At 43.1% G+C, this 15,182-nt stretch overlaps 1 protein-coding gene across 2 annotated transcripts in view; it reads left to right on the top strand.

The window, feature by feature from the left end:
* Positions 1 to 1,483: 1,483 nt before the first annotated feature.
* The window catches only part of CIP2A (cellular inhibitor of PP2A), a 28,172-nt gene continuing 14,473 nt past the window's right edge, over positions 1,484 to 15,182 (top strand). Inside the window, exons 1-13 of one of the 2 annotated variants that reach the window (XM_055801487.1) lie at positions 1,484 to 1,709; positions 3,781 to 3,928; positions 5,268 to 5,380; positions 6,936 to 7,030; positions 7,682 to 7,778; positions 8,797 to 8,919; positions 9,071 to 9,216; positions 9,922 to 9,997; positions 11,085 to 11,312; positions 11,783 to 11,942; positions 13,000 to 13,141; positions 13,868 to 13,967; positions 14,838 to 14,956. In XM_055801487.1, the coding sequence (XP_055657462.1) occupies positions 1,608 to 1,709; positions 3,781 to 3,928; positions 5,268 to 5,380; positions 6,936 to 7,030; positions 7,682 to 7,778; positions 8,797 to 8,919; positions 9,071 to 9,216; positions 9,922 to 9,997; positions 11,085 to 11,312; positions 11,783 to 11,942; positions 13,000 to 13,141; positions 13,868 to 13,967; positions 14,838 to 14,956 (1,649 nt within the window). In that variant the 5' untranslated portion in view covers positions 1,484 to 1,607. Of the gene's footprint in view, positions 1,710 to 3,780; positions 3,929 to 5,267; positions 5,381 to 6,662; positions 6,685 to 6,935; positions 7,031 to 7,681; positions 7,779 to 8,796; positions 8,920 to 9,070; positions 9,217 to 9,921; positions 9,998 to 11,084; positions 11,313 to 11,782; positions 11,943 to 12,999; positions 13,142 to 13,867; positions 13,968 to 14,837; positions 14,957 to 15,182 lie in introns of those variants that run through there. The other variant, XM_027786802.2, reaches the window with a different exon arrangement.

Below are 15,182 nucleotides of genomic sequence, written 5' to 3'. Positions count from 1 at the left end.
AAAGTCATTAACTGAAAAGAAACTAGTTGTCTGTGAAGAACAGTATTATCAGAGAGAAATAAACCCGCCTTTGCTCTGTAGAAGGGCGCACAGCGATGTGCCTCTTTCTTTGCAGAATTCAGCAGCTGCCTGATGGTCGGTTATCACGTGTATCCAGACAGCACAGCTGCTGTGCTGAGACATCCCAGCTTGAGCAGCCTGGTCTTGAACAGCACACAACACTACAGCGTTTCTGAAAGGAGGGTCTCGGCAGTCCCCCACATGCTCGGTCAGTCACACTGATTTTCCGCCTTAGGAAAAGGCTGAGTGACGAGGAATCCCTCGTCGAGGGATCTCACACTGCCATGCTTTGGACTAGGATCCACAGTGCCACGGTGGCTGTAGCTCTGGATGCTGCATCTAAACCCAAAATTGCATCCAAGCCCACAGTCCGGTCTCTTCTCAGGCGTCGCCTCTGAGGCAGTCAGCAAAGCACAGAGCCTGCAAAACAACGACCCATGGAAAGGAGGAAGCAAGTGAGCAGAAATTTACATTTCAATTTACATTACACTTCCATTTACAACATGCAGCTGTGATTTACAGGAATACTTGTCAAGGGTGAGAAGACACTTAATTGACTTTTAATGGCCCTTGCTGTGTTGGAGCTGATGGCTGCGCTTGCTGCGTGTCAAGTCCCCGTGCAGCTGCGTGCGGGGCGGCGCTGCGCCGGAGCAGAGCCCAGAGCCAGAGTGCCCCGCGTCCCCGCAGCGGGGCGCGAAGCCCAGGCGGGGGGCGCCGGGGGCGGGGCCGAGCGGCCGCACACCACTAGGGGTCGCTGTGCGCCGCCCGCCGCCGGGGCAGCCCACGGGCCAGCGGGCGGGGCGCGCGGCGCCGGCACCCAGGGCGCGGCCTCTCCCGGCACCTCCCGCGGGGCACGCGGCCCCGGCCCCCGCCGCCTCCGGGCTGCGCCCCGGGGACCCTGCGGGCGGCCCTCCTTGTGCCGCCGCCGCTCAGCACCGCGCCCCCTCGCCCGCTCCCTTCTCTCCTGCCGCCCCTCGGCACTCGCCCCGCGACAGGGCAGGGAGCCGCCGCCAGCAGCCGCCCGGCCCCGCCGCCCCCCAGGCCTCGCCCCGAGCCCAGAGGCACGGGAAAGGCTGCCGGGGCGGCACGGCCAACGCGGGGCTGCGCCCGCGGCTCCCGACCTGCGGCAGCTCCAGCGCCCAGGCTGCCTTCCCGAGCCGGGCGGCTGCGACACTCGGCGCGCCCCGGCCACACGCAGCTCCCCGCGGGAAAAGCCGCATTCCCGGACTCTCCAGCGCCTCGGCCGCAAGGCAGCCCTGGCACCGGGGGCACCCCCCCCAGACGCCCGTACCGCCGCCCACCGGCCCCCCTTATTCCCGCGGGGCAGAGAGCGGCGCGGCCCCGGCCCCGCCCCCGGCCCCGGCCCCGCCCGCCCGGCTGCTCCCCGCTCCGCCCCCTCACGGCACGGGGCGGTGGCGGCGCCTCCCGTCAGGCCTGGCGGGCGCGCGGCGCTGCCGTCACTGGGCCCCGCCGTCAAAATGGCCGCGGCGGCGGGAGATACGAGTTGGTGTGGTGGTTCGCGTGCCTGAGCGCGTAGCTACGGCGCTATGGATGCCTTGGGCTGCATGAAGGCCTTGCTGCTGGCGGCCACGCAGTACCGAGCCGCCAAGACATCGCATAACGCGGCGCTGCTGCAGCGGAGCCTGGAGGTGAGAGCGGCCCAGGCGCTGGCGCCGCGCCCGGGGATGGCGGGGTGCCTATTGTTTCCCCCTCGGCCTCGGTGGCTCTCGGCGGGGCCCGGCCGCGGCTGGCTCCTTTCCGCCGTCACCGCCGCGGGCGACCGCAGCGCAGGCCCGGGAGCCGCTGTGGCCTCGGGCCGCAATCCCCGGGGCGCGGCTCGGCGCCTGGGGGCGGAGGAGCTCTCCCGGTGGCGGCTGCCGGGGGAGCTGGGGGCCGAGGGATGCCGCCGGGCAGGGGAGCGCAGCGGGCTGGAGCCGTGTCCCCGGGCCGTTGGCATCCCCTTTGTTATTGGGGTTCGTGGTGTCCCTGTGTGTATTCACCGGGGCGTGCAGTGTCTCGATGTGCACAGAGACCGAGCGTGTAACGAGCCCTCGGAGGGACCTTGCAGGAGAAATCCACGCAGCCGTGGGTGCCCCTGGGCTTGCTGGTCACGGCTCGGAGCTGGGCCGCCACCCCGGGCAGTGGCAGAGGCCAAAGGGGCCGAGCACAGCTTATATATGCTTGGCAAGTCCTTGTCGGTGCCCAAAGGTTTCAAGAGTTTCCTTTGGTGTTGTGGGTTCTGCAGATCCACCGCCTGACTGTCCCAGTCGATTCATCTGTTCGGTTCCCTCGGTTCACAGCTCCTCCTGGGATCGTGACCTTCTCCCCGCCTGCTTTAACTCACACACTCCTTCAAGCACACTTAGTCTTTGAACAAGCAATTCCTATTCGCATATACTGACTTTTTCTAGAAGCACCTGCGTTTCTGAGAGCACCTGTGTACACAAATTGGTCATTTATTGTTTCTCTATTCTCGCACTGATTAACTTGACTATGTTTTAAACCAGCCTTGGCTTAGGGCTGTACAAGGGACAAGGCCTGGTTCTGCCAATTACCAGCTTCAGCACTTTCCATTTCTTAATTCAAAATACATTCTCTTTAACAAGCCACTTTTTTCTTCTTCTGTCATTCCCCCTAAATTCTGACCCACAAGGATCGCTTATTTACACAGCTTAAAAATGGAGTTTGAAGGATGACATGGTCTTGTATCTGGAGGTTGCCAGTTTCATGCAACGCATGCTCCAAGGTGTTTGCTGCAAAGGGGTAGGAGGCCTGTCCGCTCCCCTCCAGGGAGGGCCTTGGGGTGGGCATGCTTGCTATGCTGAGAGACTGCCACAGTGACTGAATTCCTCAAGCTGTGAGGTACCTCTCTCAAATAGAGATTTGGTTTTTTAAATGGTAAAACATGACTGTAAGAGTTAGCATTCAGTTTAGCCGCCTTCTCTGTATCCGTTGTAAAGAGGTGTTCCTGGAATACGCAAACCCAACATTGTGTCACTCTATCATGCGAGTGTAACTCGTGTGTACCTGTATAGATTTGCAGGTGTGTCACTTTCAACACCGTCTTATATAGGCTTCTCTGAATTCACGTTCCATTTATTCATCTGAAGCTCAGAGTGCTCCCCGAGCAGCCCTACCTGTTACCGCTTACCCGTCCTGCCGCTGCAGGTTCCTCTGGGTTCCTGTCCATGTCTTTAGAAAGCAGGCTGAGCTGAAGGCTGGTTATTAAATGTTTGTGTTGAGCTATCTGTTTTGTTGTTCTTCCAAAATAAATAAACCCTATCTTTTATCTGTGCTTAAAAGGTATGTCAGAAGAGTAACCTGATATCAATTCTGTTCAGTGTGTGAAGAAATACAAAGTGTTGCGCTGCTACAGCTATAAAGTTTAAAAGAATGCTGTTACTATGATTTGCTGTCAGCAAGCAAACAGAAGAAGCCCCAATATGTTATAAACAATCACAGTGGAAACTTGGTACTTTCCAAGAGTAAACGGAACACATTCACAGGAATAAATACCAGAGGTTGTTTGTTGTTTGGTTTTTTTAAAAAAAAAAACAGTACAGTGAATGTGATTGCAAATGTGTTGTTAGAGTGGCACTTACATTCTCAGTTTTTCACATACAGAGAAATCTATCTAATACAACTCTGTGCTTTGGCTTCTGTGTTAAATACTTTGCTGCAGTTGAGTAATTAAGGCTGTTTCTCTCCTTTCATCTCCAGGTTATCTCTGGACTGAAACTTACACGATTACTTGCTTCAAACCAGATTCTACCAAGTGAATGTCTCAGTTGCCTAGTAGAACTCCTTGAGGACCCTAATACAAACCCATCTCTGACCTTGTCTGTGGTTACTTTGCTATCACAGCTAGGTAAGGTTTGCATCTGAACCTTTATCTTTGGTCTGGGAAAGGGAAGGGAAGACAGGTGCTGATTCTGTGCTATGGGTGATGAACTTCAAAAAAGTGTGAGGTGTGAAAGATGAAGCGTTTTCCATTATAGCAGCATGGTTGGCTGAGCCTCCTGATTGTATGTACAAGGCCAGATAAGATGTTAAATCACCATGAAAAGCATATTTGTAGTCATCGCTGTAAAATGACAATGATTGTGTTTGTCCGAATTTGTTTCCTCACTGGGTAATGTGAGGAATTATTTTCTAGTCCTTGATTTTTGGAGCTTGAAAAGACTACGGTTTTTTAATAATGAAACCTGCCTAGGGGATGCAAAAATAAGGAGAAGCCATGTTACGTCAACAACTGTCATCACCTCAGTTTACCTCTCTCGTTGGAGTGTTTGCTGATTATCAATTTGGGCTTTCCAATGGACTGGGCCTGTGTGCACCAAGTTTCCAAATAGCTGCAATTACAAAATGGATTCTACTGCCTCTTACTTGTTCCGTGAGATGTGCTTGTTTTTATTCCCCCTGCCCTGCCTTGATTTTACAGAACTGGGACTTCATGGTCTAGGGAACTCTGTGCTAACTACAACCTGCATATGTAGTTACATATAAGGGGAAAAATTATCCCTTCACTGCTTAATTTCTCATCATGTATGAGACTTGAGACCTTTATGATGACCCTTGGTTTATCTTCTCTGATTCTTGAAGTTTTTTAGCCTCTTTGATCTTCCTTTTAGGTTTTTGAAACAGTTGCTGTAAAATTGTATTTGATACTGAAGTTCTTAATTATCTTTTCCAACCTGTTGGGCCTGGAAAACTTGAAGAATTAGTTTTCCAACAGTTTCAACTGATTTGTTGCTTTATCTGTCACCCTTGTTTGCTACATCTTTTCCAGGACTGCCTAAGCAGAACTGGTTGGGGTTTTTTTTATTTACCCATTGCTAGATAACCCTATCAGGGTATCAGTTTTAGTGTACTTGCCCACTATAGCGTGAAGCAAGAAACTGAGATCATTTGGTTTAAAGCCTCTTAAATGCAGGTTTCGAGATCTCAACAGAACTAAAACTTTATAGGTAGGAGGTAGGCCATTCCTTCACTGTCCAAGCATCTTCAGGGAAAGGTATTAGTGTTTCAATTAACTGTAAGTTTAAAAGGTAGACATGCAAGTGCATGGGAGCTGTGATTTATTAGTAGTTAATTGTGAAATACACATGAAAAACTGGTCAAAGACTTTGGCTGCTGATTAGATAGGTAGCTAATACAATTGCTTTTGCTATTAGATATGATTTTTGTTAATAATTCTTGAATTCTAGCTTTAGACAATGAAACTAGAGAAGCTCTTCAGGATACCTACAACCTGACCAGTGTGCTGGCAGGAGTGGTTCATCGAAGTTCTGCTAATCTTAGCGACCCAGTCTTATTACAGGTAACAGGAACTATTGCTTGGTAATATTTGGCTACTGTTACGTAGTATACATTGTACTGTATGCATCTAATAACTCTTTAAAAGCTCTATCTGAAATAATGTGAGGCAAAGATGATCTTAGCTGTGTAATTTATTTGGTGTATGAGGCTAGTACGACAGGATTTTAGCACTGCATAGAGTTCTTTGTATTCTCTCATTATTCTTGCTTGTGCTTCTCAACTCGAAAGAGGAAAAGAAAGAAAAAAAATAAAGAAAAAACCCCACCCAAAATGACAAGGGAACAAAAAATCCCCAGTTTTTGAAATTATTTCAAGAAATCACTCTTGAGAGCTTGTAAGATTATTTTCCAGTTGAGGTATTTACTAACATTAGGAGAAATAACTAACAGAAACCTGGAGGTTGTTTTGTCTAATCAATACTTTGGCAGGTAATTGGGAAGGAGTGAAAGGAAAGCTGGCTGGCAGGTTTCATGGAAGGTTTGCAGGGCACGTATGCTTCCTTCCTGCTGGTCAGTGCTATCTGGCAGAAAATGCAAGGGGGCTGTGCTAATGGAAGCTTATTTCTAGAAGCCAAGGGCAGACATCACTGATTATTTTTTTCAAAAACTTTAAGTACGCACATGACATCTCCTAGTCTGACTTAACCAATTTTAACCTGTCCTTTCTGTGTGCTTAACAGGAAAAATTTGTTTACTTTTTAAAATGTGCGCAGGTTTTCTCATGTGTGGTTCCAATCTTTCAGTAAGTACTCGCTGCTACCTGTGGTCACATCTCTTCTGGAGAGGGAAAGCAGAAAATGAATTTGCTGTAGTTCTGTTGCCCTTCATCTGTGGAAGATGAGTCAAGCCTCCAGTTAAGAACGCTTTTCTCATGGGTTGCGTATTTCTCAGCACTAGGCGTACCAGAAGACTTGGGGATCTAAATGACTTATCAGTCAGTGGGAAAGATTTTTCAGTTGCCAAACAGATCCAATTGTAAGACCTTTAAGCTCTTACATCAGATATTTACATGGTGAGATTTTGTTTCAGCAGCTATTCTGTGCTGTGATTTTTGTCTTGTTTCAGTAGATTAACTCACTTATGTGCTGAAAGAATGCTGTATAAAGGACTTTAGTACCGTTAGGTCTGTTGGCAGTCTTCACAGCAAATCCATTTTCCTATAGACATACTTTCTGCAAGAGGTTGCAAAGTGCTTTTTGGATTTTGGTGTGACTTTAGGTCATTCAATAGGACAAAGTCCCTTTCTCACTGATAGAATGGAGGACTTGCCGATGAGGCGAAGTGAAGAATTGGATGGGCTAAAAAGGTAACTCCCCTGTCAAAATAAAACCTTATTAATATTTTGGGGCTTTTAAGTAGTGCATCAGTGTGGTAGGACGTTACACAGTATGCTTGCAGCAGCTCATGCAATTGTTACGTTAACACTACAGAGTCTGAAAATTTATTTGGTTGTGATGCCTTGTTTGTCTTTTCAGTTTAAGCTTTTGTAACTTGTAAGGTTCTTCAGTGAGCTGCTATAGGAAAGACATGTGAACAGCTTTTTTTTTATTTCCTCAGAGTATTCAGTTGCTGCAGAGGCTAACCTACAATGTTCCAATCTTTTGTGCTGGTGCCAACATTGATGAATTAATTTCATTTCTAATGCATCATGTGTAAGTGTGTACTCAGTTGTCTTTTATGGGAAATACCTAGCTAAGTTTCTAAACTTTCTGAAGGTCATTACCATACTGCACTAACCTGGTCTCCAAGGTGAACTGTGGCATTTTTTCTCTGACGCTAACAGAAATTTTTCTTGAAAAACCATGTTGTTACAGATTGTCAAATGCAGTGATTGTGGGACTTTGGGTGATTGAATATTAATTGGCCTCTTAGCCCACACACCTGGGAGCGGGGAGCTAACAAAGAGAAAAGCCAGGAGAAAATTCATGCCTGTCATTAGGAGCAGACTTGTATTAATATAAATTCTCTGCACATGTCCTAGTAAGAGGTCAGTGACTACTAAAAGCACCTGCAATAACTGACCTTTGATAGCAGTGATTTCTGATACTGGGATTTTTTTCAGATGTGCTCTGTTTAAAAACTGCCACACTGTCGGCATTGCAATCTGAATTTTGCTTTGCTTGGAGGAATGGTATCTAACTGGAAAAAAAAAAAAAAAACAACAAAAAAAACCTGAACAAAAAAAAAAGTCCCCCAGCCACTGCACCTTCCACCCCCTACAATTTCTTGTAATTAAATTCTGGATGTTTTAACAAAAACATGAAACATGTTTATTTAAACTTCTGGACTTTGTTTTTTTTAAGTCAGTCCATTGAAGATGAGTTAACGATACCGTGTTTAGGACTACTGGCAAATCTCTGTCGTCACAACTTATCTGTTCAAACTCAGATAAAATCTTTGGTAAGATTTTGGGTTGTGGCATGACTCTGGCTTGAGGGCAAAAGACTTGACTCTGGGGAATTTTACCTTAGTATTTCTTACGCACTTTTTTTGTGGCAATAATAACCCTGACCTGCTTGTTCTGCAGAGTTGGCGGTTGTTTCTGTCATGTTGGGGAAAGTATCTGGTAGAACAGGAAGTTTCTTTCCTTCTCTTCATTGCTGTGTTGCACTAGATTGTTATGCATTCAGTTTCTGCAACTGTTCTCTGCAAATGAAAGGTGAATTTAAAATCGGTGCATTCTTCCTTGGAAAAACTACATGTTGCTAACATATAACATATGTTAACATAAAAAACATTTGTATGTTAACATATAAATCTGTAATTGGATTTTTGGTAAGCTGCATTAGCTTTGGCCAAGAAAGTGATTTGCCTTTTAAAAGACAAATCAGTAAAATATCACTGATCTTGATGTTGGAGCAGGGCCTTTGAATCCTCAAATAGACACCCATGTGTGACCTGCTCAGTTCCTGTCTCTTCATAAATCAGTGCAAGCATAACTTGCTGCTTAAACTCAGAAATACAAATTCATATACGTGGCAGTGCATGTTGTACTGTTTACGTTGGAAGAGAGGTGGGGCGGGGGGGCAGGAGGAACTACTGTCAGATCTGATCACTGAGCAGAGAAAGGATGGGGGTCAATTTTCAGTGGTTATTTTCTATTAGAGACTTCAGCAAAATAACTCACCTTTCTTTAAAATAATGATGGAATTTCTTCCTTGGGTTTGGGGTGGGTTTTTTTGTTTTTCGTTTTTCCTTACACAAATTCAACAGAGAATTTAGTTCATTGACATCAACACTGCTATTGTGCAGTAGCACACTAAAAGAGATTTCCTAGAGAACTTTTATCATTCTAACATATTTCTTGTATTGTTATTCATGACTTGTATGGCTTACCAATATGTACAATCTGTAATTTTGGTGGTTTTATAGAACAGAACAAAATTTATAATGCCTATGTTTCTCCTTTTTGCTTTAGAATAATGTGAAGAGTTTCTATCGTACCTTAATAAGTTTCCTGGCCCATAGTAATTTGACTATGGTTGTGTTTGCACTTTCAGTATTATCAAGCCTTACTTTAAATGAAGAAGTAGGAGAAAAAGTAAGTAATACTTTGAAGCTTGTTCTCTTCTTAAGTTGTAGATAAAACTAGTAGTCACACCAGCCAAATAAAATTTTAATTCCAGTCAGTTTTAATAAGAGACTCAGCAAAGTAAGTATACGCCCATCTATAAGTTTCTTCTTCCTTCCAGCTCTTTCACGCTCGAAATATCCATCAGACGTTTCAGCTAATATTCAATATTGTTGTAAATGGAGATGGAACTCTCACAAGAAAATACTCTGTTGATCTACTCATGGATCTTCTGAAGAACCCCAAGGTTGCAGATTATTTAACCCGGTATGACTTCACTTCCTAAAAGTAGAGAATATTTTTCCTAAGCTCCTATTCCATTTCTTTGCTGTATCCTGTTTGCATTCTGACCCGAACATTGAAAAAAAAAATTCCCTAGATGCTTTTTGAGTGTTACTAGTTGATTATAACCGCTGTACCTGAAACTAAAGAATTCCTGTGTTGCTAGTTTCACACAGAAGTGTGAATCAAAATCTGTTTTTTCTTTGTGACTTAAGGAATATTTATTAGTGTGTTCAGTAGTTCTTTGTCTGGACTGTATCAGTAGTCAGACAACCTGATGAGTAGCGAGCTTGCCTTTTACAGGCCTATATTATCTTGAAGTGGAGTAATATGGCTGAAGTTGGAATAGATTTACTGGAGGGTGTTACAGAGTAGTTCTGTGGTAGACCTTGACTAGTGGTTCTGCAAATTCAGCTCCCAGAATTTAGTTGCTGAACTTCAATCTAAATCTAGCAGTAAAAATGAGCTGGAAAATCTTGGCTTATTTTAAGGAATTTACTTTCATTCTTAAAATATTATTTTATAAAGCTTAGTCTATTTTAAATAGAAATTACATCATCAAAGCTATCACTGTACTTGAAGTGTTTGAGGGTAAGGAGAGTAGGGCACTCATATTTGTCACTTGTTATAAATGTCTGAGTGTAGTAAAATTTCAGTTTCTGTTTCTTTTCTCCTCTACGTATTCTGTAGATATGAGCACTTTACCTCATGCCTTGGTCAAGTATTAGATCTTCTCCATGGAAGGGATCCTGATTCATCATCTAAGGTATTTATAATTTTTCAGTTTAAGCCTAAGAGGGAACAACTACTAGTCTAGTTCCCCTTCTGTACTCATAAGTAGGTTCCTTCTGTACGAGGGCTGATAATGAAACACACTGATTTCAGCACTCTTAAATGTCCTATGGTATTCACCAAGGTTATATTCTAGTTACTCAGAAGGTTGTCAGGTTAGATCTGTAATGGTTAGGTTTTTTTGCCAGACTATGTGTGTCTGCTTTCAGGCAACAGGCATAAAGTCAAAAAGCCAACATAAATACCTTTTGTGCTTTGGCTAATAAGAAATGTTTGGATCCATCAGAAACTCTGTGCATGCCACGCTTTACTGGCTAAAACCTAATCTGAATTAATAGTACTCAGACTTTGAACTGATGATCAGGGAACCACAGTGCTAATTTCAAAGACTTAGGAATAAGTTCTCTCATAGCAGTTGAAGAAACTGATGCCACGTTTCGTTAAGCAGTTAACTGTTGTGTTCAGCTTTGTCCCACTACCACCGGATGTAATTGAACCATGTGTCGCCTAAGGCTAAAATGTGAAATTTTGTGAAAATATTAGGGCTAAATACATCTTTGAAATAAATCTTAGGTTTTTCTTATGAATGTTCTTCACATCACAGTAAATAATAAATGCTAATGTTCCTGTGTGTGTGATTTTGTTGTTGGTTTTATTTGGAAAGACATGTTGACAAGGAGCTTGCCAGGGTGCTGCTTTCTTGGCTCTGAGTATGCACTTGTGCATCTGTTCGTGTCAGAATATTTTTCCCTTCGGTAGCTTCCTTCGTTCTGGGTGTATATGCATTTCTACTGCTTATTAGATTGCTAGCCAGTAGTCATGCTGTTTAAAAAAGAAGGGAAAGCAATACACTAAATACTGTCACAATCCTTAACTAGTCTAATGAACTCTGTTTCTGCTGCTGACTTGGCTTTAAAGAAAGCTGTTCTTCAGAAAACTTTAAAGTGCTAAAAGGAGTTGCATGGAACTTGCCTATCTCTTTAGGCTTGTGCTATGGGAGTTGCGATTTCTGTATAAGTACTTGATCTAAAAGCATTTGAACTCTCATTCACTTCACGCAGATCTTAGAGCTGCTGCTTGCCTTCTGTTCCGTGACAGAACTGCGTCATACCCTGCGGCAGGCAATACTGGAACCATCTGGCTTGCCAGTGTCTGGAAGTACCAGATCTCTGACTCGCTCAAAGACTTTTGAACCATCTGTTGCACTGGTCCACTTGTCCAACCAACCATTGGAAGGCTCTGAAGACTGTTCAGTTCTAGCATTGCAACTATTCAAAGAGATTTTTGAGGTACCAAGACTGATAATTGAGTTTAAAGAGCTTCTTAGCAGCTATATTTTAATTGACTTTTAAACAACTATTAGCATATTACTCAAAAAATAGCATGTAAAAATATGCCTGAAACAGAGTTCTTCCTGTTCCAGAATTCCATGCTTTGTAAAACAACTTTTCTTTTAAAGACAGGCTGTATTTTTGAAATATTTCTGTATTGAAAGTTAAGTGGAAGAAAGGACAGCTCATGAAGTCATGATGTAGACACTAAAGCTATCAAAGAATTGTTTTCTAGGACTTGCAGAAGTGAGGAAGTTCTGTTTTGTGCTCTTTGTTAAGCTTCCCCCTCCAGTGTGAATGCTGATCAGCCTGAAATGGCAAGAGGCTGGGAAAGCTAGAAGACAGGCTGGTGGAAGAAGGGGTAGAGTATCCTTGGCTTCCTTCTGTAGTTTTAAATATTGACATAAAGTAAAATGTCTTTATTACAGGATGCTATTGACAGTGGAAACGGCACCTCAGCCAAACACTTTGTGGATCTTCTGCTGCCTGTTCTTCTTGATCATCTTCAGAGGACAGAACAGATTGTGGATGAACTATTAGTGAAGAAAAAGTGTGAAAGAATGGTCAAGGCTATTAATGTCCTAACAAATATCCTTTCTGTGTGCCTATTGGCAGTTAATTTATTATTCCTCCACCATGATCTCCTCTAAGGTGTTAGAAGAAATGTCTGTCTTGGGTCACTTTTAATAGCTTTTAATGACAACAACTGCCCGAATTTTACCTAGGACTGTCATCCCGAAGGACCTTAAGTAGCTTTCTAATTGCTGTGAAATTATTTTATAGTACTGTGGTGCAGGACAAAATGTGATGGCTATTTGACGTAGAATTATAGAATAATTTAGGCTGGAAAAGACCTTTGAGATTATAAAGTCCAACTGTTAGCCCAGGACTGTGAAGTCCATCACTAAACCATGTCCCTGAGTACCACATCTACACGTTTTTTAAGCACCTCCAGGGATGGTGAGTCTACCACCTCCCTGGGCAGCCTGTTTCCGTGCATGACCACCCTTTCAGTATAGAACGTTATAGAACAGTATAGAAGTAATTTGCAGATCAAAAATGAAGATGAGTGTTTTCTGTTGAAACTGCAAGGGGAGTTTGGGTGGCCGTGTTCTTGGTCGGTATTCGCCTGGCTAAGTCAGGTGCAGCTCCCAGCCAAATATGATGCAAATCTAGATCAGCAAAACAAGGAAAAATAACGTGGAATGGTAACAGTTTTGCACTCCTGTTTTAGTCCTTAGTGTTCCCAGGGTCATGTAGTAAGGAGGACATGCCTGCAGGACATAGTCCTGCATCTAAGCTGAGCTCTGTGAGAAATGTCTTTGCTAGCTCACTCCTAGATAACTAATTCTTCTGTTAGGAACTGATTGTTCACTGGCTTTTTTTCATCATCTTTCTTAGGCCACTCACTGTATTATGGTTTCCCTTAGCTGTCTGTTTCCAAGTAAGTGCGTGTTTTTTATTGAAAAGGAAGCTTACTTGGCATGTGAGTTAAGCATGGCTTAGCTGGGTTTTAAAAGCATTTTTGGAGGCTCTTGTGCTGCGATACACTTAACTCTTGCATCCTTTATTATTAGAAAATGTTGGGGTTTGGTGCAATACCCAAGTATAGGTATATATTAAGTTTATTCTTAACTTGATCTACTGCTCTGTAGAGATGACCTACTGAAAAAGCGTGCCTCAAAGGTACTGACAGCCAGCCAATGCACATCTCTAATAGAACACCAGTTTGCCTGTAGTGGAATTGATACTGCTTTTGGGACAAAAGTAGTGGATTCTAAAATGTGGTGAGCACATGAATTTATCTAAAAAGCTAATTTAGCAAGACTTGTATGAGAGTTGTGATATTGTTCGGATGGTAAGTATATTGTAGTTTAAAGTACCATCTAAATGCACGTAAACAAATTCTGTTTTTAAATAAAACAGTATTTCTATGGCAATAGAAAGTAACGTTGCTAGTCAGTTCAAAGAGTGAAACCAAACATAAGCATTCAGATCTTGTTTTCAGCATAAGCTGGAGATCCACATTGGAGCAGTGACCTTAAATCTCATGCAGTAGTTCAAGCTTACCAGAACTGTTTGACACCTGATTTTTTGTTTTATGCAACCAGAGTTCAAAAATATCACTCATCAATATGGGAGGGAATTGTACTGCACTGAAAATGGAATATACATTCCTTCAGCTCGGTGTCATTAACCTGGATGTGGATATAACCAAGAGTTACATGGCCAAAGACCAGTGAGGTATAATTGGACCTACGATTAAACCCTCCTCACGGTTTTTTTTGGTCTTCACTGTTGCCATCCTTGGCATGCTGGAGAAGTTCAGCAGTGTGCCCAAGGAACATGGTGATCTCTCTTGGTGTTGGCATTGTTGCCTTGCTAGACATATTTAATGTCTTTTTGAAGGTTGGGGTTTTTTTTAATTGACTGAATTTATTTATCAGTGCTGATTTGGCAAATCTCACTGCCTTTTTTCACCTACTTTGCTTTTCTCTTTGTATGTTTGAAAGCAAACTCGCTGCTGATATTATTTTGAAAACGCTTGATCTTATGAGCAGACTTAAGCAGGACGTATGTGGTATGGAGGTCAGCTTCTACAAAATGCTACAGGTATGATTTTAAAATTTCTGGTGAAATGTGTCTGTGAAGGGAAGTGTCGCTACACTACAGTAGTTCTAATTCTGACTGGTTTGCATGGTTATCTCTGAAGTGGTAGAACTTCTAGAAAAATATAGTCCCCTGCGCCCAATTCTTTAAAGTTGTTTCATTGTTTATCCTTCTAAGATAAGAGCAGTTTTCTTTTACTCCAATCATTTATTTCAGTTGTGCTTGTTAAACCATAGTTTGGCCGCCTGGTAAGAATTATTATTTTAAGAATTCATTAGGTCTGCAATTTAAAGGTAGCAAACCAGGAAAAAGTTATCACAACCATATAATTATTTGTGGGGTTGGTTACTGTTAAATGTATACCTCTAATTTGTGACTTTGCATAGTCAAAACAGTTTCTGCTAATTATTGGTCAGATCGTACCTTAACAATTTACATTGTAGATGGAAAAATAATCCAGACAGTCAGACGCTTCCTGCTGTTTTGGAGGATTTTCTTTCAAGAATGGGAGTTGTGTAATTTAATGGGTAGCAATGAGAGTTTTACAGTCCTCAGGAAATCCTTATAAAACTTAAGCTTCTTACCCTTTATGATGGAATTCAAGCACTTGAAAACTTAATTCCTTTAAGTAGTCTCTTTGCCGGTTACTGGGAAAACACGTTTCTAAATACTCTGAAGTATAAGCTATTTTTAAAAACGCTTCTGTTGAATTCAGGCTGAGAAACTTAGAAGGGCAAACTTTAAGGAGGTAGCTTAAGTTCTGAATAAAACATTTCTGTGTTCGTGGGCCTTGATATTGTGATGTCTGGGTGGTTGTGTTTGTTTTTTTTTTTAACTGTTATCTTGTTTTGACTAAAGTAGTTTCTTTTTTAGGATCAACGCTTGATTATGCCTTTGACATTTGCTTTAACATCAGATGACAGAGAGCAAGTCCAAATGGGGCTTAGAATACTGTTTGAGGCTGCATCCTTACCAGATTTTCCTGCCATAGTGTAAGTTTATTTTTGTGATCGTCTGGTAGGATTTGACATTTTTATGGGCTTAGTGATATTCGTGTTTCTTGGCACGTTACTTTCAATTCATCAGAGACAGAAACTTTAGAAGAATTGTCTTGTTTCTTTATCTGCAGTTAAGAGAGAGTAATGATCTTGGAGGCCAGAGGAAACAGTTCATATGCTGATGGTATTCAATTCACATCGCATTCTAGAGAGCATAGTA

This window comes from Falco peregrinus, chromosome 4, assembly GCF_023634155.1.
Source record: "Falco peregrinus isolate bFalPer1 chromosome 4, bFalPer1.pri, whole genome shotgun sequence".
Lineage (NCBI taxonomy): Eukaryota > Metazoa > Chordata > Aves > Falconiformes > Falconidae > Falco > Falco peregrinus.
Note: the sequence above shows the minus strand (reverse complement) of the source record. Positions and strands in the feature narration are given on the sequence as shown.